A 23338-nucleotide genomic window follows, 5' to 3' on the forward strand; every position below is an offset into this window, starting at 1 on the left:
TATACAAAACGTGGTCCCTTCTCTAAAGATTCATATCTAGCAGGGGTAGGATGGGAAGCATGCGAATACCCCATGGTGAGTGTGCTGTCAAAGGTAGCTCATAGGGATGCGGAGAACGGGGAGACCCTAGATCCAACCTGCGGGGGGTAGAGGTCAGAAACCTATGGGAAACCATTGGTGCACTGGCACTAACCAGGCTTCAGGAAGAGGGAACAGCAGAATCACAGATACAGAGGCAAGAGCCTAGGTGGTTGAGCAGGAAATTATAAGTAGTTCCACATTGCTGAAGCATATCCTTTGGGTAGGGAGGTTGCAATGAATAATAAAGCTGGAAGAGGCAAGTGCGATAAGACTGTGAGGAGCTTCAGAAACCCCATTAAGGAGCTCTGACTTTATCCTACATGTAATGGGGAGTTATTGAAGTCTTTGAAGCAGATGGGGAACATGAGACTCACTAATGTGAAGATTAAAGCTGTACCTTAAATAACCTACCTAAAAAGTAGCATATAGGGTTCCTTTTTCTCCACATTCTTGCCAACATTTGTTGTCTCTGGTCTTTTTGATTAAAGCCATTGCAATAAGTGTGAGGTGATCTCTCCTTGTGTTTTGATTTGCATTTCCTTGATGATGAGTAATGTTGAGCATCTTTTCATGTATGTTTCAGCCATCTGTATGTCATCTTTGGAAAAATGTCTACTTGGGCCCTTTGCTGATTTTAAAACTGGATTATTTGCTTTTCTCCTATTGGGTTGTATTTTTTATGTGTATTTTGGATATCAGTCCTGTATCAGCTATATGCTTTGTGACTCTTTTCTCCCACATTGCCTTTTCAATTTATTGATTGTTTCCTTTGCTGCACAGAAGCTCTTTAGTTTAATGTAGTCCCAGTTGTTTATTTTAATTTTGGTTGCCTGTGCTCCTGGTGTCCTACCCAAGAAATCATTGCCAAAACCAATGTCATGGATTTTTTCCCCCCGTGTTTTTTTTTTTCCTTAGGAGGTTTATGAGTTCAGGTTTTATGTTTAAATCTTTGATCCCTTTCAAGTTAATTTTCTTAACTGGCATAATACAGTATTCTTAGGTATAAATACAAAAGAATTGAAATCAGAACCTTGAAGAGATATCAGCGGCATGGTTAACAATAGGCAACACATGGAAGTGACAAAGTATCCATCAATAGATGAATGGATAAAGAAAACACACACACACACACACACACACACACACAAGTACTACTCAGTCTTGAGAAAGAAGGAAATCCTGCCATTTGCAACAACATGGGTGGACCTTGAGGGTGTTATGCTACATGAGATAAGTCAAACAGAGAAAGACAAATACCGTATGATATCACTGATCTGTGGAATGTAAAAAAGCTGACCCTGTAAACCAGAGAGTATAATGNAGTACTACTCAGCCTTGAGAAAGAAGGAAATCCTGCCATTTGCAACAACATGGATGGACCTTGAGGGTGTTATGCTACATGAGATAAGTCAAACAGAGAAAGACAAATACCGTATGATATCACTGATCTGTGGAATGTAAAAAAGCTGACCCTGTAAACCAGAGAGTATAATGGTGGTGCCAGGGGCTGAGGAGTGGGGGTGTTGGGGAGGTGATATTTAAATGTACAAAGTTGCAACAAGTCAATAAATAAGTTCTTGAGAGCTAAGAAGAAGAAAAGAAAAGAAAAAAAAAAACATAGTGCAAAGACCACTGGCCCAATTTTTGGAATTTTGGGGAACCTGGCCAGGGCTGCACGTTGGGCTTTGCTCTTATTGGCCACTTCAGGGGACTTGAACCAGTTCTCCCTTCTGGAACCTCAGTGTTGTCTTCTGAAAAACCGAGGGCAGGGTGTCAAGCATTGCAAGGATCCCTTAGAACATCTATGTGATAAAATTCAGCACTACCTGAGGTTTCTCTTGAGAAAATAAGAATTTATCCTTACTACTCAGCAAAACTTTCCCCTCTGAACACATGGATTAATGTTTCTGCACTCTGCCTTGTATTTACAATGAATTTCAGCTCGCTGACATGAGAACTGGGCTAGCTTTTGTCCACAAAGTCCCTTCTCTCTGTCTCTGCATAAAGTATTGATGCTTTTTTTAAATTGGTTGTTTTTTTTCTAAGAAACACATCCTTCTTTTTAGAATTTTAATTCCAGTATAGTTAACATATGGTGTTATATTAGTTTCACGTGTAAAATAAAGGGATTCAAGAATTCTATACAATACTCAATGCTCATCAATATAAGGGTGCTCTTGGAGCACTGGGGTGGCCCAGTTGGTTATCACATTTGGCTCCGGTCATGATCTCATGGTTCGTGGGTTCGAGCTCCACATTAGGCTTGCTGCTGTCAGCATAGAGCCCACTTCGATCCTCTGTCTCCCTCTCTGCCCGTCCCCTGCTCACACATGCACTTGCTCTCTCAAAAAAAAAGGGGACGCCTGGGTGGCTCAGTCGGTTAAGCGTCCAACCTCAGCTCAGGTCATGATCTCATGGTTCATGGGTTCCAGCCCTGTGTCAGGCTGTGCTGACAGCTAGCTCGAGCCTGGAGCTGGCTTCAGATTCTGTATCTCTCTCTCTCTCTCTCTCTCTCTGACCCTCCCCTGCTCATGCTGTCTCTCTCTGTCTGAGAAATAGTCAAAAACATTAAGAAAAATAAATAAATAAATAAAAAGATAAGTATGTTCTTAATTCCCTTCACCTATTCCTACCTCCCCCTTCCCCTGGGAACAATCTGGTTTTTCTCTGCAGTTGAGAGTCTCTTTTTTGGTTGGTCTCTTCTCCACTCCCCCTTTTTTTTTTGTTTGTAGAATTTCTTAAATTCTACATGTGAGTGAAGCTCATTGCTTATTCTTTTGCCCATCATGCTGATGTTACTTACAAAATGGATCCCCAAAGAGGTATCCTGAAGGCTCAATATGGAGGCAGAGCCCCTGGGACCCTTATCTCAGTGAGTCCCCTCATTATCACCACTTAAGGGACACCCCTTCCACCAGTTCTTACCACTGAAGTCTCTCTCAATGGGAAAGAGCACAGTCCCACCACATTCTCGTGTGCTACCCTGACCACACGCCTCTCTCCTTTTGCATTCTTTCGCAAAGATGACTGCCTGTGTTTTCATTGCAGAGCTCCTCTGACAGGGAGTCCATCCTGGCCATCCTTCAGGTTCTCGGAGATCTGCTTTCTGTTGGTGAGTAGGAGGAAGTGGGGGCATGTGGCTATGGTGTCTCCCGAATCTGTGTGGCCTGGAGGTTGTGGCTCCAGCTCGAGTTCTCTGTCAGAGACTCCATCACCAGCCCATCTTTTTCATTGAGGTTAACAAGAACTGGGGTCAAGTGGGCTGATTACACTTTGGGCTCCAAGGGTTCTTCAGTCTTGTCATGTACCTGGGTGGTTCTTCTATGGTATCTCATCAATGGTTATCCCAGGGTCTTCGGAGAGAGCTAGCCCTTAATGACTCTACCATTCCCCTTCCTCTGCTCCCCTCAATTGAGCATGCAGGCAAGCAGGTATTGGCAACTTCTTAACATATGTCAAGTGCAGATGGGAATATGGAACAGGAGGTGGACTTAGCCGTGTGGTAAGCTATTAAGTTTTCAGAGAAAAGATGACAGAGTCCTCTATGCTGGAGTTAACTGAGTTAGCTGGGGCAGGCCTCAGCTAGCTCACTTCATCATGAGGGTCCTGGAAAATATACCTTCTAGGACATTGCAACGTTCACTCCATTTTCATTTCTGTGTACACCAGCCACATTACATTAGAAAGAAATGTTAACACCAAACAGACAATACCAAAGCGAATGTCCCTTTCAAGCCACAGAGCCTCCAATTACAGGTTCAGGAGGAAGGGTCTGGTCATAGTGAGGTTTTCCTATAGGCTGTGCTGCCCTCCAAGGGCAGGGTGACTTCCCAGCAGTCTGCTGAATGAGGTACCTTCTGTAGGTGAAGCCAATTGTCTTTTGGGATGGCACCTCCTTCAATTTGTCCAGAGGTGTCTGGAAGACTTGGAATGAGACCTTGGAGTTCTACTTCATATATAGGTACTGATTATTGCTCCTTTAGTAGAGGATGCTATTTTTCCTTGGGGTGAAAAATCAGAGGGTCTTCTTTGCTGATAATGTCCCACCTTGACAGCCACCTTGTGAGGTCAGCCATGCCCAGTGCATAGAGAATCACCGAGGTCCCCTTCCAAGTTGAAATGTAATCACTGCTGCTGCGCTTGTTCTGGGGCAAGGTGGTAGAGGTCCATGTTCACAATTATTCTTAAATAGACCAACACATTTTATCCTAGCTCCACATAACCCCCGTTTTTGTTTTTGTTTTTTTTTTTTTAGTTTTAACATTTATTCATTTTTGAGAGACAGAGACATAACACGAGCGAGGGAAGGGCAGAGAGAGGGAGACATAGAATCTGAAGGAGGCTCCAGACTCTGGGTTGTCAGCACAGAGCCCAAAGGGGGCTTGAACCCACAAACTGTGAGATCATGACCTGAGCCAAAGTCAGATGCTTAACTGACTGAGCCACCCAGGTGCCCTCCACACCCTTTTCAAAACTCCTGAGATAGATGATTGGATGCCTTCTTAAAGAATAACTCTAGCTATTTCCATATATTCCTGCCATCAGTTACTGAAGACCAGCACCAAAAAAATCATTATACCATTAATTAAATTATTCCAGATAAACTATCACCCCAATCCCTGTTACAGAAGACCCATGCCTATAGCAGAGGAATATTGATATTCCCCCTCCTATTAAGGATATGATTCTAGGTAAGCCTATATGCATGTTTATATACATGCACACACAAGTCCACATACCTACACTGAAACTCAATAGATTCTCAGGAAAGTGGATCCCATTTATTATAGCTGTGGTAGGTGAGTGCAGCTAGGTTCTTACATATTCCATTATTTCTCCATTTCACACCTCCACCCCAACCCCTACCTAAATAAAAGCACAACTTTATACAAGTTGCTTTAGAAACCACGGTCATGGTGTGGAATGAAGTGATCCTTGCTCCATCTCTATCTGTGAAGCCTGCTTTCTGCTCTCAGGAAATGAGGGTGATTACTCAGGGGCCTAGCTCTCCTCTGCCTTTTCCCTCAGGCACTGACCGAAGGATTCGCTACATGATCAGTAAGGGCGGCAGCGAGGCCCTTCTACAGACCCTGGTGGACACGGCGAGGGCAGCTTCTCCAGACTATGATGTCCTCCTGCCCCTCTTCCGGCTGCTGGCCAAAGTTGGCCTACGAGGTACCCACCTGCCCCGGCCCTGAATGTGACCTAAAGACCCTTATGGGGTTGTTATCATGAGAGCAATTTGGGAAACTCTTGTGGGGGTAGTGCGGGGAGGAACTAGACACCACGGTGATGGTGGCTCCGGGACCGGCCTCACAGGAGAGGTGATTTTGTTGTCCTGGATGTGCTAGGGCAGGGCCCAGAGCAGGCCCGGGGCTCCGGGGCATGGAACAGGTCGGGGACCGAGGGGGCAATGGTCCCAAGCAGTTTTCAATCACTTACCAATAAACGGAACCATTTTATATGGATGTTCATTATATATGTGCATCAGTTTCCCGAGCTGCCATAAGGGATTACCACAAACTGGGAGGCTCAAAACAACAGAAATTTATTCCCCCGCTGTTCTGGAAGGGAGAAAGTCTGAAATCAGTGCGTTGGGAGGGTTGGCTCCTTCTGGAGACTCTGAGGAAGAATCTGTTCGGCGCCCCTCTCATCATGGCTGTGTTTCTAGCCATCCTTGGTGCTTGCTAGCTTGGACACACATCACCTCATTTTCTGCTGCATCTCCACATGGCATTATACCGTATGTGTCCTTCTTTGTGTCCTCTCCTCCTCTCACAAGGACGTTGGTCACTGGAGGTACGGCCCATGCAAATCTGTGTGACCTCATCTTAACTAATTAAATTTGCAAAGACCTTATTTCCAAATAAGATGATATTCTGAGGTTCCAGGTGGACATGAATTTTGCAGGGCCAGTGTTAAACCCATTACTGTCAATAACATGGAAGTGGAGCTTCCTTTATAGAAAGGAAGATGGGTCTAGAACTCTGTTTACTTATGCTCGATACCCATTTCTTTTTCCTCAGAGAAAGCCCTAAAGCGCCTGAAAACCTTAGAACCTCAGGGAGCACAGTTTGAAAAGCCTGGACACTTGGATGCATGCTAACCCTACAGCCTAAGCTCCCATTGTGGGCAGTCTTTTTTTTTTTTTTAACTTTTATGTTTATTTTTGAGAGACAGAACTTGAGCAGGGGAAGGGAAGAGAGAGAGGGAGACACAGAGTCTGAAGCAGGCTCCAGGCTCTGAGCTGTCAGCACAGAGCCTGACATGGGGCTCGAACCCACAGACCGCAAGATCACGACCTGAGCCGAGTCGGACGCTTAACCAACTGAGCCACCCAGGTGCCCCCATTGTGTGCAGTCATACACAAGTCCTAGTCGAGAAGCCCAGGAGCTGTGAGAAGTGGGCCTTTGTTGTCCATTGCAGCCACCAACAACCAAGGGCACAGGGGCTCCGGGGCACTCTTACCTTTCATTGTTTGGGTCTCTGCTGCGTCCATTCAACATTCCACTAATAATGACTAAGACACAGACATCCACCAGCACATGCATGAGTGTGTTCAAGACAAAACCAATACAATTCATTCATTGAATATTCAACCAAATATTTATTACACATATCCTAGGGCTGGGCACCATATTAGGCACTGGGGACACTGGGGACCAAGACAGATAAGGGGCCTCCTCTCGCGGAACTTACATTCAAGTGGGGAAGGGCAGACAGTGATTAATTAACTAGACAATAGCAGACTATGATAACTGGCTAGTAGCTATGAGGGGAAAACAGAGTGATGTTCCTCTACGACAGTGTGGTCAGAGAGAAGTGACCTTTGAGCCAACAGTTGAAGGATGAGAAGAAGTCAGTAGAGCAAAGTGTGGTCAGGTGAACTTTAGAAAAAGATTGAAGAAACACAGTCTCTACTCTGGTTATAAACAGTATAAACTGAGATACCATGCCTGGGTTTCAGGCCTGGACCTGGCACTAATTAGCTGTGTGACCTTGGGCAAGTTGCTGAACCATTGGGCCCTCCTCTGTAAAATGGAGGTATCAGTACTTAATTCTCAGATTGGTGTAAGGATTAAGTGAGGTTGTAAGTCACCTGCCTATCGTGTGGGGCCAGAGGCCTGGCAAGCAAGAGTCCTGTAGGTTTCACAGGAGAAAGACAAGAGCTGTACCAGGGCCCTGATTTCCAAGCTGCCTGGATAATGCTGTCATTGTATCACCATGACCTCTGCCACCACCAGATTGTAGTCCTCACCCTTGCCTTACAGTGTACCATCAACCGACCTAAACAGAATGGAAATGAGCTTGGCTGTTTGGGAATGGAGCCCAATAGTTGCTTTACTTCTGGTGACAGAACTGGTCATATTAGTTTGGTCACCACCTCTTTGCTGGTGTCTTTGTCTTGGAGGTGAATATTGATAAACCAGGTTTGCTACACGGTCACTTTTTCTCATTTCCAACTGCAACAAATCTGATAGTGCTTACATTGTGCAAAAACAAACATAGCAATTTGGGCATTGCGCTTTGGGAAGGACAGAAACAAATGTGACAGGTGGCACAGCCACCTGTTACAGAAAATGCCAGAACCAGAGAATGAAAGGTACTTTCCCCTTATTTTTTATGCTTGCTTGCTTACTAATTATTAAAATAATGATGGCCTACCTGCAATACTAAATACCAGGTTATTTGGATCAATAATTTAGAGAAATTTGGGGAGAAAAATTTATTTTCTTAAATTAGGTTTTCACTTTTTATTTTTTATTTATTTACTTTTAAAAATATTTATTTATTTATTTTTGACAGAGACAGAGAGAGAGAGCATATGTGAGTGGAGGAGGGGCAGAGACAGAAAGAGAGACTCCCAAGCAGGACACTCCCAACTGTCCCTGTTGACAGTACAGAGCCTGATGTGGGGCTCAATCCCATAAACTGTGAGATCAAGACCTGAGCCAGAACCAAGAGTCAGACACTCAACTGACTGAGCCACTCAGGCACCCCTGTTTTCACTTATCAATATAGAACTCTCTATCATATATTATTGCTTAGGTCTAACCATTGTTAACATTTTGCTGTATTTTCTTCACTTGTTTATTTATTTTACTAAAAACTTTTTAAAAATTATTTATTTTTGAGAGAGAGAGAGAGAAAGAGAGGCAGAGTGCAAGAAGGGGAGGGGCTGAGAGGGAGACACAATCTGAAGTGGGCTCCAGGCTCTGAACTGTCAGCACAGAGCCCAATGCGGGGCTTGAATTCATGAACTGTGAGATCATGACTTGGGCCAAAGTCAGACGCTTAACTGACTGAGCCACCTAGGTACCCCTATTTATTTATCTTTAAAGTTTATTTGTTTTGAGAGAGAGAGAGCATGGGGGAGGAACAGAGAGAAAGGGAGAGAGAAAGAATCTTAACTAAGCAAGCTCCACACTGTCAACAAGGAACCCGTAGTGGGGCTTGAACTCACGAATGATGAGATCACAACCTGAACTGAAATTGAGAGACAGGCACTTAACCGACTGAGCTGCTCAAGCTCCCCTTCACCTGTTTATTTTTATTTGAACTATTTTAAGGAAAGTTACAGATAGAATTTTGCTCTTAAATATGTCTGAGTGCATTTCTTTGAAAAGAGATATTTTCCTATACACCCCCAATACATGATTACAAATCTAACAAAATTAACCGTGCTTGCATAATGTATACTCATTTCACTTTCTCCAAATATCCCAACAGGGCAATTACAGACACATTCAAAGAAGGATCCAGTCAAGTTCCACACATTGGATTTGAATGTTGTGTAACTTACGTGACTCATGTCCTATGTTCCAGAACTATCTTAAAGGAAGAGATTTATGCCCTACTAAACTGGAACTCATGTTTGAGAACATCCAGAAACATGTTTCCATACAGGGGATGTAAGTCACACAACCCAAAAGGCCTTGTGTACATGTTACATGAGGAATAAATGGACCCCGTGTATATCCTGCCCTTGCTCTTCTGAGCCATCTCATTCCAATGGGTACATACTTAGCACTTTCTGCTAGATCCGTAACTCATTGGCTATCATCATTCACTTGCCTCTACCATCTTTGCCTTCCTGTTCCTCATGCATTGTATAACCTTCAGAATTCATGTGAAACACAGCTAAGATGGACTGCTTTGTGTTCATAGATAAAAAGTTTGGACAAAAGGCACTGGAGTTGGAAGCACTTGATGTGACATTAATTCTGGCCAGGAAGAACCTGTCTCACAGCCAGAACCTCCTTCATTGTCTTTGGGCTCTGCGGGTGTTCTCCTCTAGTGGTGAGTGACTCAAATTGTGGCTCTCTGGGGACCTGGGCTGGGGACACCTACAAACCATTTAAGGCTAGGGGTTGGAAGGAGGGTGGAGGATACATGTCATCCCAACAGGATCAATAAGCCATGAGGGGCCTCCAGTCCTAGAGGCCATAGAGGTGAGAAATTCCTTCTTTGTCTTCCTCATCCAGGCATCCAGGCAACTTCTTGGGCTCACTCCCAAAGTTAGATGTCACTGTTGTTTTCCATTGGGAACCACTCATTAGAGTACTCTAGGGCTCTCTATTAGTATTACAGGGTGAGAAAGACCTGTTTGTTGCAGGGGACATCATAGGACTTCATTCAGGTCTTATCCTTTCTAAGGCACAGAGCAATGTCAAGAATGACCCTTACCATCACAAATCTCCCTACTACATCCCTGAAGTTGCTCATTGATCACAGCATCCTTTACCAAAACATCTTTTACCTCATTTTTATCTCCTAGTGCTTCTCAACATAGTCATTCAGGTGACTAGAGGCATCCCAGCACATGGCTTGATACTTATTTGCCATCTCCTGATCTGGATGGCTTCAGGTTATCATAACCATCCTGTATCTCAATTTACCATTTTATAGCTAAGAAGAAGAAAATGAAGCTTGGAAGAGTGAAGTACTTCCTTGATTTTATACAGACAAGTTTGGGAGCTGAGTTTCTAACTCTAAAACTCATGTTTACTCTCCATATGGGGGCACTTCCTATGAACAGATTCGATTCTGTGCCTTCCATCTCGCATAGAATGAGCACAGACGTTATTTCTCTTTTCTGAGCCCCTTTCCTGCACAGTGAAAGCGATGTAATGCTCTCTAGAGGGAATAACATGGCTTAGATCCAGGAAGACCTGGGTTTGACTTCATTCTTTGGGAGCCCTATGGCATGGGCACTTAGCCTGTTTACTTCAGTTTCTTCTTTTATAAGATTATGGTGGTAATAAGAGCTCATAGACTTGGTAGATGGGATAAGTGAGGTGATGATCATGGGTGTGTTTGTCACATAGCCGTTGTTCAATTAGTTTTCCTTCCCTGCTCTACTCTTTTCCTTTAGTCCTTTGAAATAATAGGAAGAATACACATATAAGGGGGTTGAGGAGGTGACTTTTCCCTTTAACTGTTCTCAGAACTGCTAAGATCCTTCGTAGGGTCATATTTCATTGACTAATTCCATTAACAATCATGGAGGACCCTTAAAGAGAAAGTATTTCTAGGAAAAGACAAGATAGATCCTTGACTCCATGTTTACAGATAGAGCCTCCTCCCACACTCATGTGTTGACCAGGAACATCAGAGAATATTTGGGAGAGGCTGATAAGATCTGTATAAACTAGTCCATCTTTAATGAAGGAAAGCCTAAGTAAGGAGCTGTGGCTTTGGGTAAAAGACACATCTCATTAATAAACAGCCAGAGAGTTGGCCACCACCATTTGGAACTTTCCACCAGCACCAGATCTGAGGTATCTCATTTTAGTTTCTTAAACAATAGTTATTAGGCCAAATAACCTACCTTTCTTATTATGTATATAATATCTATATCTATATCTGTATCTAATCTATATCTATATCTATAGGTCATAGAAATCTTGAAGAATTCACTTTAGCAGGGAGCTCTAAAGAAACATAGAGATTTGCCTGTAGGTAGGAGGAGGTGGCCATTGTCTCATGGTCTAAAGCTGCATTTATTGTCCCAATGAAATGTTTCATGAGATATTTTTAAAAATTATACTATCACTCTCTATGCATTGACTTCACTGATGAGAGGTGAGCAGAGTTCACGAAGCCCATGGACGGATTGCTGTCCCTTCAGTGAATTGTTAGCCACTGTTGAATGTTCCAGAAAGCTTTCTAAATAGCTCCTATCTGTGGAAGGAGTTGGCTGGAACCATAATGGGTCTGTGACAGCCAATGAACCCTTCAGCAGCTCTCTCCTGGCCAATGGGAATGTTGATAGAGCTGCCAGAGGTCTGACCTTGGGCAGGCAGCCAGCCAGCAAGAGCTCAGGGGGCAATTTCTTATTGTTCCCATCTTTCAATTCTGAGTCTAAAGTCTTCCACGTTAGAATCTGTGCTCCTAAAACTATTTCTTCCCTAACTCTACTTAATACGGGAATTTTGCTGAATGATTTGCCAAGAGATTGCTCCAACATGTTTTCCCAGTTTAGAAATAAAGGGCAGAGTTAGTAGCCATGAGAGTGGAAGATTGATGGGCAGGACTAGAATGCCAAATCCCTGAATTTTGATCCAGGCAGTTACTGCCTGTACCAGCCTCAGGAGGGACATATGCATAGAAAATGTTCCAGGAACACTCAGTCTCTGTAATCACTAAGACATCAGCCTCAGTCTCTCTCTGGTGCACTGTACTGGGATGAACTTTATTAGAGCCCCCCAGATTTTCATTTATCCTTCTTTCCTGAGGCTGGGAGCAGGCCAGGATAAGCCTCCCTTGTTTCTCTCTCTTTGTTTCTCCATGATCCCCTTGTTCCCACTCATATTTCCTGGAACAAGCCTGGCCCAAAGCACAAAGCATTTGAAAGTCTTGGTTTCAACACACCAATGCAACGGAGAAAAAAGAGAGTCACACCTTCGAAGATACCTTCTTTCCCTTCTTTCACTGTGACTTCTGCCCCCTGCCGAACTGATTCCATTTTGTATCTTGTAGGTTCCCCTTATTTTTTGACATGACCAGGGCTCTTCCTGAAGTGAACTGAGTTAAGTGAGGGACTAGGGATGTTGCAGAGAGACCAAGGCATCACTGGAAATGAGTGTGATGTCTGGAGGTTTTGGGTCCAAAATATGTATCTGAAGCCCCTAGGCTGACCAAATACCCTTTTAGTTATTTCGTGTCATTTAGATCTATGACTGTATTTTCGTAACCATCCAACTGGGCAAAAAGGCAAGTATTTCCCAGGCTAGTTACTTCAGAGGGGGAAGAATTCTTCCCTTAACATGCTAATAGGGACATAGTTAAGTCTTAGCCTCAGTCATGGGAGATCCAACTATGAAAGTTGTCAGGTAACTTGGAACCAGGGTGCAAAAGAAAGGGAACCATTTTCTTTATTAGCTTGCCTCTTAGAGCTTTGAAGAAGTCAGTCCATGCTGGATTGAATCTTAACCCATCCACCTGTGACTTTTCTTCATTGTGGAATCTCCCAATGGCTGATTATGTCTAAGAAAGTATTTGCAATATACTATTAGTGTGTGTATATGCATGTATGACCCTGTGTGTGCATGACTGTATGTGTGTGCATGTATGTATCATGTGGAAAGTTGATGGCAGGTGAAAACACTTGAATCGAACCCCAAAGATCTACCTACAGAAAAATCTTCTGCTTGGCATTTGCCTTGACTGTTCAGAGTAAGAATACAATAGAGAAGTACAGTGGGCCATCAGAAATGAAAATCGTAACTTCATGGCTTGGGCCCCCCCCTCTTTTTTTTATAGATAGTTTATTGTCATATTGGTTTCCATATAACACCCGGTGCTCATCCCCACAAGTGTTGGACCCCCTTTGAGAAGATAGTATGAGAAGATAATGTGTACTTTATAGGTGATCTTTGCTTCTAAGCCAAGGATGAAAAGAACATAAAGGTTCTCTGCTTTTAAGTAGCCTTTTGCAAGGAAGGTGATGGAGCTCCCCTATCATTTAGGACCTCTCTGTAATTCTGAGAAGAATTCTTGGTTCAGATGGATCAATAACTACTGTGATTTGGTCTTTCTCAGTCACCACAGGAGCGATGCTGGGAATTAATGGAGCAATGGAACTGCTTTTCAAGGTCATCACCCCTTACACCCAGAAGTGCACCCGAATAATCAGGTACAGAGCACTTTTGTAGTGCTTTTTCCCTCTTTGTAATAGATGTAGAGATGAAGAAGGCCTTGTGTCTTCTCATGGTGCTTCCGGTTGAGTTGAACGATGACTTTCCACTTGCAGATATGGTGTAATGACTATTCTGTCTCAACAGGCATCCCTCCCCACCCCATGTGTCATTTCCTCATCCTCATAATGACCCTGAAGGGACACATTATCACTCTCATGCTCAGATGAGGAAACGACCATGTGGAGAGAGCTTTATCCAAGATCATAGTCCTAGGGGATGGCAGAGCTGGGATTTGAACCTGGATCTTTCTAACTCAAAAGCCCATGTTTCTTGCCCAAAGCCTTCTGGTGCCCCTTTTACTCCCAGCAACTCTACATGGTTTGCATAGCCCTTAAAAGACAGTCTAGAAAAACTGGCAGAGGTGACATTCCTCAGGTCATCTCTAGAACCAGCCAGTTAAATTTCTTATATGAGATCTGGGCATTAGCGTAGTCCATCTTGCTTGTGTGCTGGGTTTGAGATGTACTTTTATGATTAGAAAATGAAACTCAGCCCCCTCTCTCTGGCCCTGCTTGCAGGCATGGTGTGAATCACAAACTTAAAAAGGGAGATTGTTAGACACGAAGGAGATATTTGGAACCATTAAGATCCATCACTTATGGGAGTGACTCAGCGAGAACCTTGAAAGAATATTAGAAAGAATTCAGCCAATTTCTGAGATATATGAGGTCATTTGGCAAAGCAGCATTTCCATGCCCAGCCATGAGATTTTCTGCACCTCAGCATCTATCTTAGGCTCTTGTTCCACCTGACTATTTTTCTCTTGGGTCACCACCATAATGCTGTTATCATCCATCCTCACCTGCAGCTCTCTATACCTGCATTTCCTAGAGTGAAATACATTATATTTCAGTAAAAAAAAATTCCTCATCAAATATGTTGAGAGGCACTGAGTTAACAAAGTAACACAGATTCCTTTACAGTAAGACCTCTCTGAACCTTTGTAAAGCCTGCACACATCCAGAATGTCTATGATGGGTCCTTAGGACACCCTGTCCTAAACCCAATTTGGCTAGGGACTGGGCTTGTTCAAAGACCGCCTCTTTGGGGGAGTCACTGTTCTATGTACATCACTTTAGAAACCTCTGGAGAGCAAATGTATTGTAAAATGAGATTCAACTAAATTCTACCAATGGATCCTCAGCAAGTAATACAGAACTTTAGAGTCACAATCTCAGTCACCAAAAAAGATGAACTGCCCTGATTTTTCTGTAATTGTACTTTACTTCCATCTTAAACTTCTGTTTATGTCCACTTGGATATGTGTGATTTGGGTGTGCGTCGTGTTTATCGTTGTATGTAGGCCTTTGCTGCTGACATCTATGGTCTTAACATATCCTTTGGTTACCGGTCCATTGACTTGATCATTTTCCTCTATTGACAAGTCCTCTTCTAATCTGCTAGTGTTTCCATTCATCTGTTTGGCAGCTCAGGAGTATGTGATTGCCTTCCGGACACTATGTGAAAATCTGTATGATGGCTACTGGGCCCTTCCACAGAGGAGTCTCACCCATTCATCTCTTCTTGCCAAATGGGTGCCATGCTAGCCAACCATGGCACTAGACTCCTCCCTTCTGGGGTCCTGAAATGTTTTATTGTCTTCTTTGTTCAGGCCAAGCTGGGACAGGGTAAGCAACAATGCACAGAAGTCCCCTTCTCAGAGACTCATGCCAAGTTGCTTTGTCTATTGCTCTTTCTCTCCTGCAAAGCAAGTTGAATTCGGGCATAGATCTGATCAAGGTGCCTTGGGAAAAGACTGATTCACAGGGGTGTATGTTTGCAATGACAAAAGGAACCTTTCAGGGACCTCAGGCTGATTTCTGCACATCTGGTCTATTCTATAAGATTTGGGCAAGACGATTTCCCCTTCTTGAGCCAAATGCCAAATTAATACCAAACCTCCAGAGAGAAGAGGCTTCTTGACCAACCACTACCATGTGGCAGCCATGGCCATGGCATTTATTATGTGTTCTGCCATGTCTTCAGCTCTTTGCAGGTGCTATCCCATCTGATTCTTTCCTATTCTCTGCAAGGCAGGTGCTATTACTGTGCCCAATTTCACAGGGGAAAAAATGGAAGCTGAAAGAAGTTAAGTGATTTGCTGGGATTTAAGTGGAAGAGCTGGGATTTAAACCCTGTCTGATACCTGAGCCTTAGCTCTTAAAGCACCACTGGAGTATCTTACATGGTTTATTTTCAGCATTTTATTTCCAAGCCACCATATGTAAGATGATCATAAACACTTAAAGTTTGTTTAAATTTTTGTTGCCCTCTAAATGGCTCATACTCGTAGAGCAATTTACTTAATGATAGGGGAGTCTTTCTCCTCAATCGAATGGCTATTTCCTCCCAAAGTCTAAATAAATGTCTGCTCCCTCCATTTTCAGATTCTTTCCCACAGCTGCCTTGTTTTCTACCTTACTCCCAGCCCTCCATAGCCAGGTAAGAACCAAAGCACTGAAACCTGAAGACCAGCATCGTCAGCTAACCCTCTTTCTAGTGGATTCTATGGCGATTCATTTAACCTTCCTTAACAGAGCTTTCGCATTTCTCCAAGTGTGAATGTGAATGTCAAGTCCCACCTCTTGGGTTTGTTGTGCCCATTAAGCAATAATGTGTAAAAATCTTGTAACCTTTGATGTGCTATAACACTGTTAAGCATTGTTAATACAAATTCTACTGAGTCCTTGGCTGGCTGCTTCAGATCAGGCAGCAGGACCAGGGGAAAGCATGTGAATGGTGAGTTTCTGCCACTACTCACCTTCTCCCATGGACTCCGGGCCCCCAAATAGTAGTTAAGATGTACCCAAATGAGTTCTGTTCAATTCCATGTGGATGACAGCACCTATGGGTTTGAAGGGGTCTTCAGGACAAGGGTGAAGTACCATGTCAGAGGACATGAATAGCCCTACTGAGTATCAGCCTCTAAATGATATGCTATGGGAGAGGTATCCTCAGGTGCCTTTGTAGGAGCCGATGCCCAGTGTTGTCACTTTGACTCCTCCCTGTGCTGGAGATTAAACCAGCCCTACTTCTCCAGCATGAACCTAAAATTAGTGGTGCAGCTGTCCTCCTGTGAAGCCTTGTCTCCACAGAGTACTCAGGGTAAGATTTATGACAGAGGCACTCACTGCACACATTCTAGAGAGAAGGGTGTGCAGGGCACTGCTAACCCTCTGTGGCTTGTGTCTGTTCTCACCCCCAGGGGAGGCGGCTATTCTCGGTCTGGCCTTCCTCACTTCCCACATACCCGCCATCTTGGCATAGTTTTCCTGCCATGCATTTGTGTTGGCTTGCACCTCTTCCTTCATGATGAGCACCCCAGCCTGAGCACGTTTGCTCCCATAGCCCTCTACCTGGTCTTCCCGACTTCAAAGCAATGAGTAACCTGTCCCAATCTCTATTCCATCCTTTGGTCCCTCTCATCTCTTTCTAGCCTGTTCTCCCCACATGTGGTATGCCCCCTCCTGCCCCAAGTGTCACCTCAGTACTGACCTTTTGCTGGAATGGCATTGCTGCCTTAATGAATGGCAGATATTCTCCCCAGTCTCCATGCCCCACCTTATGCTAATTGCTCCAACTCAAAAGACAAGGAATCTTCTCCCTCAGTGCTCCTCTAGCATTTCATTCATACTTTCCTTTAACATATACCAGATTTAACTCTACTACCTTGGCCTGTGTGTCTTGTCTTCTTTCTAAATTCTAACCTTCCTAAAGGTAGAAACGAAATCCTCTTATCTTGCTGTTCTCTATGGGGCCTATCCAAGTTCCTGGACTATAGAAAGCTCTTAATTCAATTAAAAATGTCTTCAATTAAAAAACTTTTTTGGGGCACCTGGGTGGCTCAGACGGTTAAGTGTCTGACTTCGGCTCAGGTCATGATCTCATGGTTCGTGAGTTTGAGCCCCACATCAGGCTCTGTGCTGACAGCTCAGAGCCTGGAGCCTGCTTCAAGTTCTGGGTCCCTCCATCTTTCTGCCCCTCCCCACTCATACTCTGTGTCTCTTCCTCTGTCTCTCAAAAATAAACATTAAACAATTTTTTTAATAAAAATGTTTTTGTGAATAACCTATCTAACGAATAAAAGCCAACATTTGCTGAGTGTGCGTTACAGTGGACACTTCGTACTTATGAACCCGTTCCTCCTTGATCCCAAGCTGGCCCCACGTACATGGTTCTGTCACATCTAAACATGCCTGGGAGATGGTGTGGTAGGCCACGAAGAATGCTGTTGTGTGAGGGACTGAGGTGCCTTCTGGGCAATCACTCATTCTAGGAGAGTGAGAAGCAGTGACCCTCGGTTTGAAAGAAAACAGAATCTCACTCACTAGAGGGAAGGAAAAACTTGTGAGTCTTCTCTGTCTTCCTTACAGTTGCCTGGGGAACTGACCTAGTTCAGCAGAAGGGAATGGTCTGAGTTTGAGTGGATGCAAGGGGCACCATCCACGTTAAAACTTTGCTTCGTATTTGAGATAGGCTTCCAGGATTTGGTTTGATTGATTCAGCTGGGGCTTTAGAATTTATGGGGGAGCTTTTTATAGCAATAGGGAGGGAGAAGTGATACTGGGCCAGGGCGAGCTGGCTCTTGCTAACTTGTTCCTACTGTGGACAAGTTTAGCTGCACCAAAGCTGTTTCTGCGCTGTCCAGTTTCACTAATTAGGAAAATTTATTGAGGTGAAGAAGGATTGCTAGTCTGTGACTGAATCATCTTGTGACCTTAGAGAAGCTTGTGTTGGTTCCAGAAGGAGACACCTTCTGCCAGGAGCTCTGCCTCATGTGTTCCTTCAATTCCAGAATGGGCTGAAGGGTTTTAGTAACAATAATAATAGCCATTTTTACTCTGCTCTCCCACTTGACCATTTCCAAAGCACGGCCACATCTCTTCTGATCCTGTTGGGGTCTTCCACCAGGCTATTTAACCCAAGCTTTGAAGCTGAGTTACCAGCTGCTGTCATCAGTATACCACCCAAGACTTTAAACTCTACCAGCTTGTCTTTTCCACGAAGATATCAGCACCGATCAGAAATGGGTTGAGTCCTCCAGCAGAGAAGCTGGCTCTCAAACTTCACTGTATCCCTTGACCATTGAGCCACTCCTTGAATAAGAGGACTCGGGACCATTCACAGGCTGAGCTGGTTCCTTCATCCCTCACCTTCAGTTGCTCCCAAGCTCCCCAAAGAATATGGGAGGCAAGGAAGTGTGTCATTTGGGACCATCTCACAGAGGACAGCATCTCCAATATTCCCATCCCTTCAGTGCCCTCTCAGATTTTCATCAGGGCTCACCTGCTGTGATTTATACTCTTTAGGCTCAGAGGTTCCTGGGGGTCCTGGGTTGCCATGGGGCTGTGGGGTTCAGAGGCTGTGTATTCTACCTATGCTCAGACACCTTGGTGAGAGCAGGAGATGGATGTGTGGGTCTTCAGTGAACCCCATAAGCAAATTTTTCCACTTAGGAAAAATTTGTCCATCCCATTTGCTCCCTGGGCTCAGAATACTTTTAGGTGATCTTCTCCCTTCAAAGGCCCGATCTCCAGGCATCTCTGGCATTTGAGCTTTGCCTGAGTGCAGGATTAGTGGGCATTGCTTCATTGGCAGCCCTTTATGGTGATTTCATCTTCAATTTATGAGCTATAAAAAATGTCCTGCTCCTCTTTTTCCTCCCTGGAAATCACTGTGTTTTCCCAGAGCCAGGCCTTCTGGGTTTTCTCCAACCATCACACCATTCCACTTTATCTGACAGATGAGTGGGGACTCAACCAAAGCTAATGGGTTCCCTGAGATTATGAGTGATTGGGTGACTCAGCTACTTTGTCACCAAGACAAAGAAGCAAATTTTCCTGTTTCTCAAAATAGTTTCTGAATTTCTCCCTGGGTGTTCATTTCCTCCTACCTCCCCATTAATGGCTTTGTGACTTTTTGCTGCACTCCACTCAATATAATTAGACTCTGTGGTCTCCAGGGCACGGACTCACATTAGGGGTTCAGAAGCTGTGTGCTCCCGATCACTTGGACTCAAATACCTTGGAGTAGGAACAAAAAAATTCCACCCCAGCCTCACGAGTGCTGATATTGGGAAGTGTGCACCATGGCTCAGCTTACTGACAGAGTGATTAGTGCAATTGCCATCTGACTCCAAGCCTCTAGCTGATGGTGGAATGAATAGTTTCCTACATGTATTAAGTCTTGGCAACTAGGTTTGTTGGTTTAAATCCCTTTCAGCTTCTTGGGAAGTCAGTGATCTCTCCCTGATTAGGGCCAGTCATAGACATTCAAGTCATTGGATATAAAGTTGGAAGGTTCTTAAGAATCTGCTGGTCCAACTCCTTCATCTTAAGATAAGGTCGCTGAAACCCAGAGAGCTTGAACTGAACCTTCTATCCTAATTCCAGGACACTATTCATTTCTCTAAGATGCTTTGCTGCACAGGGCAAATTAAACATGCCCTGAGTTAGGACTTTCAACATTTAATCAACAATATTCAATGGTCTTTCTTGGTGGTAGGCATGTGGTTTGAAAACAATGGAAGACGGTCCCTGTTCTCTAGTTGCTGATAAATCTATGGAAACAATAACAATGTAGTGTGGTAGGAACTTTCTGACCCAGCATTGGCCTTGAGAATGGACCAGGTTCTTGTTGTTGTGTGGGAGCATTCTCATCATGTCTTTACCCAGAAGTGTCCCTAGAGCCCTGTGCTTCATTAGAGAGCCTTCCTTGAAATGTATAAAGTACTCCCCAAATACCTGAGATGGGCTTGGATTGGCAGTGCCATCCAGGCAGGGCTCCTAGTCTGTTTCTCTCCATTTGGGGAGAGACCCCTGCTCTCTGACCCCCTGCCACCTGAGTGATGTGGACCAGATAACTTGAGAGGAGGAAGTGCTTTGGAACACATGGATTTGGGGTTGTCTTGAGAGTCCATGGCCAGTTCTTGATTAAAGTAAGATGGCCTGGGGCACCTGGGTGGCTCAGTCCGTGAAGCCTCTGACCTCAGCTTGGGTCATGATCTCATGGTTCGTGAGTTTGAACACTACATTGGACTCTCTGCTCTCAACACAGAGCCCATTTTGGATTCTCTGTCCTTCTCTATCTCTCTTTCTGCCCTCCCTGACTTGTGCTCGCTCTCTCTCTCTTTCTCTCTGTCTCAACATGAATAAATAAACTTAAAAAAATAATGAAGTAGGATGGCTTGGCAAGCAGATTACTCCCACATTCTGGCATGGTATTTCTTCCTTAGCAGGACATGAGATGGGGCAAATGGAAAGTTAGTGACGTGCTGATTTGGGATGAATCAAATTGTATAGAAAGGGGCTCCAAATAAAACCATAAAAAACCTTGGACCCTGCATATCCTGGGATGGTCTACATGTGCCACTTCACCCTGGTGAAATTCTCTATAGAAACTCTATTTCCATCTTTATCTGCTTCATGAAGCCTCTGCTGTCTGTACTTTTCCATCGAGTTGCTCACATTATTCCCCTGGAGATTGGAGGCAGCCACTTAGGAACTTTCACTTTCCATAAGAGTTAATCTTCTAGCCCAGGCTGACTCAGCAAGGAGCTTTTGTAAAGAGGTTTGTATGTTCCTGTAAATCATACACTCCTCACAATACTGCAACTGCCTACAAATATGTGGGAGAGGAGATTCGAAGAATCGGAGGGAGGTTTGAAAAGACCCCCTCAATAGAGGCTATTGTGATCTTCACCTTTCACTTTGAGGAAAGCCATGTCTAACAGGCCATTACCAAATTCTTCAGGGGTTCATTCCACACTCAGACGTTACAAATGATAAAGCACATGGGGGAAGGAAACACACTTTGTTTTTCCTGTGGGGATGTAAGTGGGTTCTGTGCCTACAGATGTGCTCACTTAGCAGTGACAGGCCAACTCAATTAACTGGAAAGGAAAGGGTCAAAAAGAAGTCATTATGCGGATGTATAGTTATCTAAACCTAGGAGCTTTTATTTTTTATTTACTTTTTAATTTTATTTTCATTTTGAGAGAGAGGAATAGAGAGAATAAACAGGAGAGAGAGAGAGAGAGGGAGAGAGAGAGTGTGTGTGTGTGTTTCCCTGCCCAACATGGAGCCCAATGTGGGGCTTGATCCCATGACCCTAGAATCATGACCTGAGCTGAAATCTCATCAGATGTGCAACCAACTGAGCCACCCAGGTGCTCCTAAAGCTAGCTGCTTTTAAGAATTTAGGCAGAGATTGCAGAATGGGAACAGATTAGAGGCTTTCTAAATTCAATTGTAGTGCTATTTCAATATTAGATCTCATGTGATCATTAATTATATTCAACAGAGCCATGAAAAAAATGGCTAGAAAACAATAGACTGCCACTTAAAGGAAATGAATTATTATAAGTTAGGTTTGAATTTCTTTCAGGTAGTACATAGGAGGTATTTAATAAACGCCAGTGAAATAAATGAACACTTATTTTAGTTTGTCTGAGTTGGTCTCTGTTAGTCATTTATTTAGTCAGTATGTGTTTTAGGGGTATTTATTATCAGGAGCGACGTGTGAGCTTTGAAATTAAAATAAATAGTTCTTGTCCTCAAGGAGCTTACAGATACATACACATATCAGAGTGTAAACCAATATAATAAATATTATAATGGCAGGATGTTTGAAGAAGGAAGAGCTTAGTCTACCCCAGTACTGTCAAGGAGGAATTCACTGAGAAGGCAGCTTTTGGTTTGAAATAGGGAAGGAATTTCTAAGATGTTAAGATTATAAAAGGAGAACCTTATTATAAAAGGATAGAAACAAGGGCAAAGACAACAAAAGGAAAAAAGGGAGGGGGGGAACCATGAAAAAATGTTGGTTTCTATGAGGCTGGACTATATTGCAAGAAAATAAGGTCAGGGAGCTCACGCAAATTGATTTGGAACACACTAATATCTTACCAGACAATAAAAGAATGGGAATATATAATACACAAAGAGAAAATAGAAAAACTGATAAACTCATAAAAATATGCAACTTGCCAATAATCGGAAAACACAATTTAGATCAAGACACCAATTTCACAAGTCAGGGTAGCAAACACTTTGAAAAATGATGGTGGTGAGGATTTAATAAGACGGGCACTCCTGTGTGCTGCTAGGAATGTAGGTTGAGAAAGTCTTCATGAGAACAGTGGGGTAATGTATATCATGGGTGTTTTTGTTTGTTTAAGCTTCTATTAACTCAATTTTTTCCCTTCCTGAAATCTGTCCAAAAGAAACATTGAAGAAAGTGGATGAAGACTTGTGCACAAAAATATCAATCATAGTATTATTTATAATTGGAAATATTATAACCAGAAAAAGTATGATAATAGGAGATGATTATAGTAAAAGTGATATAGTTATACATCATAATATTATGTATTAAGGCAACACACAAAAGAATAGATTAGGAATGATGTATACCAGTGATAATAGCTTATGATTAAATGCTGACTAGAAAAAGTAAGTTTCAAAATTCAGTATGATCCCAACTAAGCACACAACTTCTACTTTGGCAAATATGAAAGAACTGGGGACACCTTTCTCTTCCTACCTGGAAAAAACAAACCACAGATTAAATATATAAAACAATCTTTTAAAAGATACTAGGCATCAGGCAATGAAGGATCATGATCCCTGAGAAATGAACCTTTAAATTACCCTGGTTAATGACTTAGAGAGTTTCCAGGTTGCAGTGCAGAGCTACAAACCCCAGATACATTTTGGTAGATGGGTTTGCATTGGTGGGACAGAGCTGAGGAGAGAACTGAGAGTCTGGAGACATCAAGGTGCCCAGGATTCGTAGGACAGAGTGCTGGAAGGAAGAGAGCTGCACAGAGACAGAGAACTCTGGGTAACTTCAGAGGTTCTCCTTTAAGAATTCATCTGTATATTGATCAGAGCATACTTACAGGGAAACTACTCAAAGCTAGGGGAAATCCACCTGAAAGGAATGGAAGGAACAATGCCTGGTGCTCACACAAGGCTGTATATAATGCTTGGTTCTACAAGGCAGACTGGAAAACCCAATGATTTGTGGGGTATTAGGTAGAATACCCAGAAGAA

General features: G+C 43.4%; 1 protein-coding gene across 1 annotated transcript in view; it reads left to right on the top strand.

Moving 5' to 3' along the window:
- Positions 1-3123: 3123 nt before the first annotated feature.
- AGBL1 (AGBL carboxypeptidase 1) overlaps positions 3124-23338 on the top strand; it is a gene marked incomplete at its 5' end in the record, with an annotated part of 692079 nt that continues 671864 nt past the window's right edge. Inside the window, 4 exons of the mRNA XM_077774253.1 lie at positions 3124-3193; positions 5110-5256; positions 9250-9381; positions 13126-13219. Of these exons, the coding sequence (XP_077630379.1) occupies positions 3124-3193; positions 5110-5256; positions 9250-9381; positions 13126-13219 (443 nt within the window). The remainder of the gene's footprint in view (positions 3194-5109; positions 5257-9249; positions 9382-13125; positions 13220-23338) is intronic.

The sequence above is a fragment of the Crocuta crocuta genome, unplaced genomic scaffold (genome assembly GCF_008692635.1).
Source record: "Crocuta crocuta isolate KB4526 unplaced genomic scaffold, BGI_CrCroc_1.0 scaffold7, whole genome shotgun sequence".
NCBI lineage: Eukaryota > Metazoa > Chordata > Mammalia > Carnivora > Hyaenidae > Crocuta > Crocuta crocuta.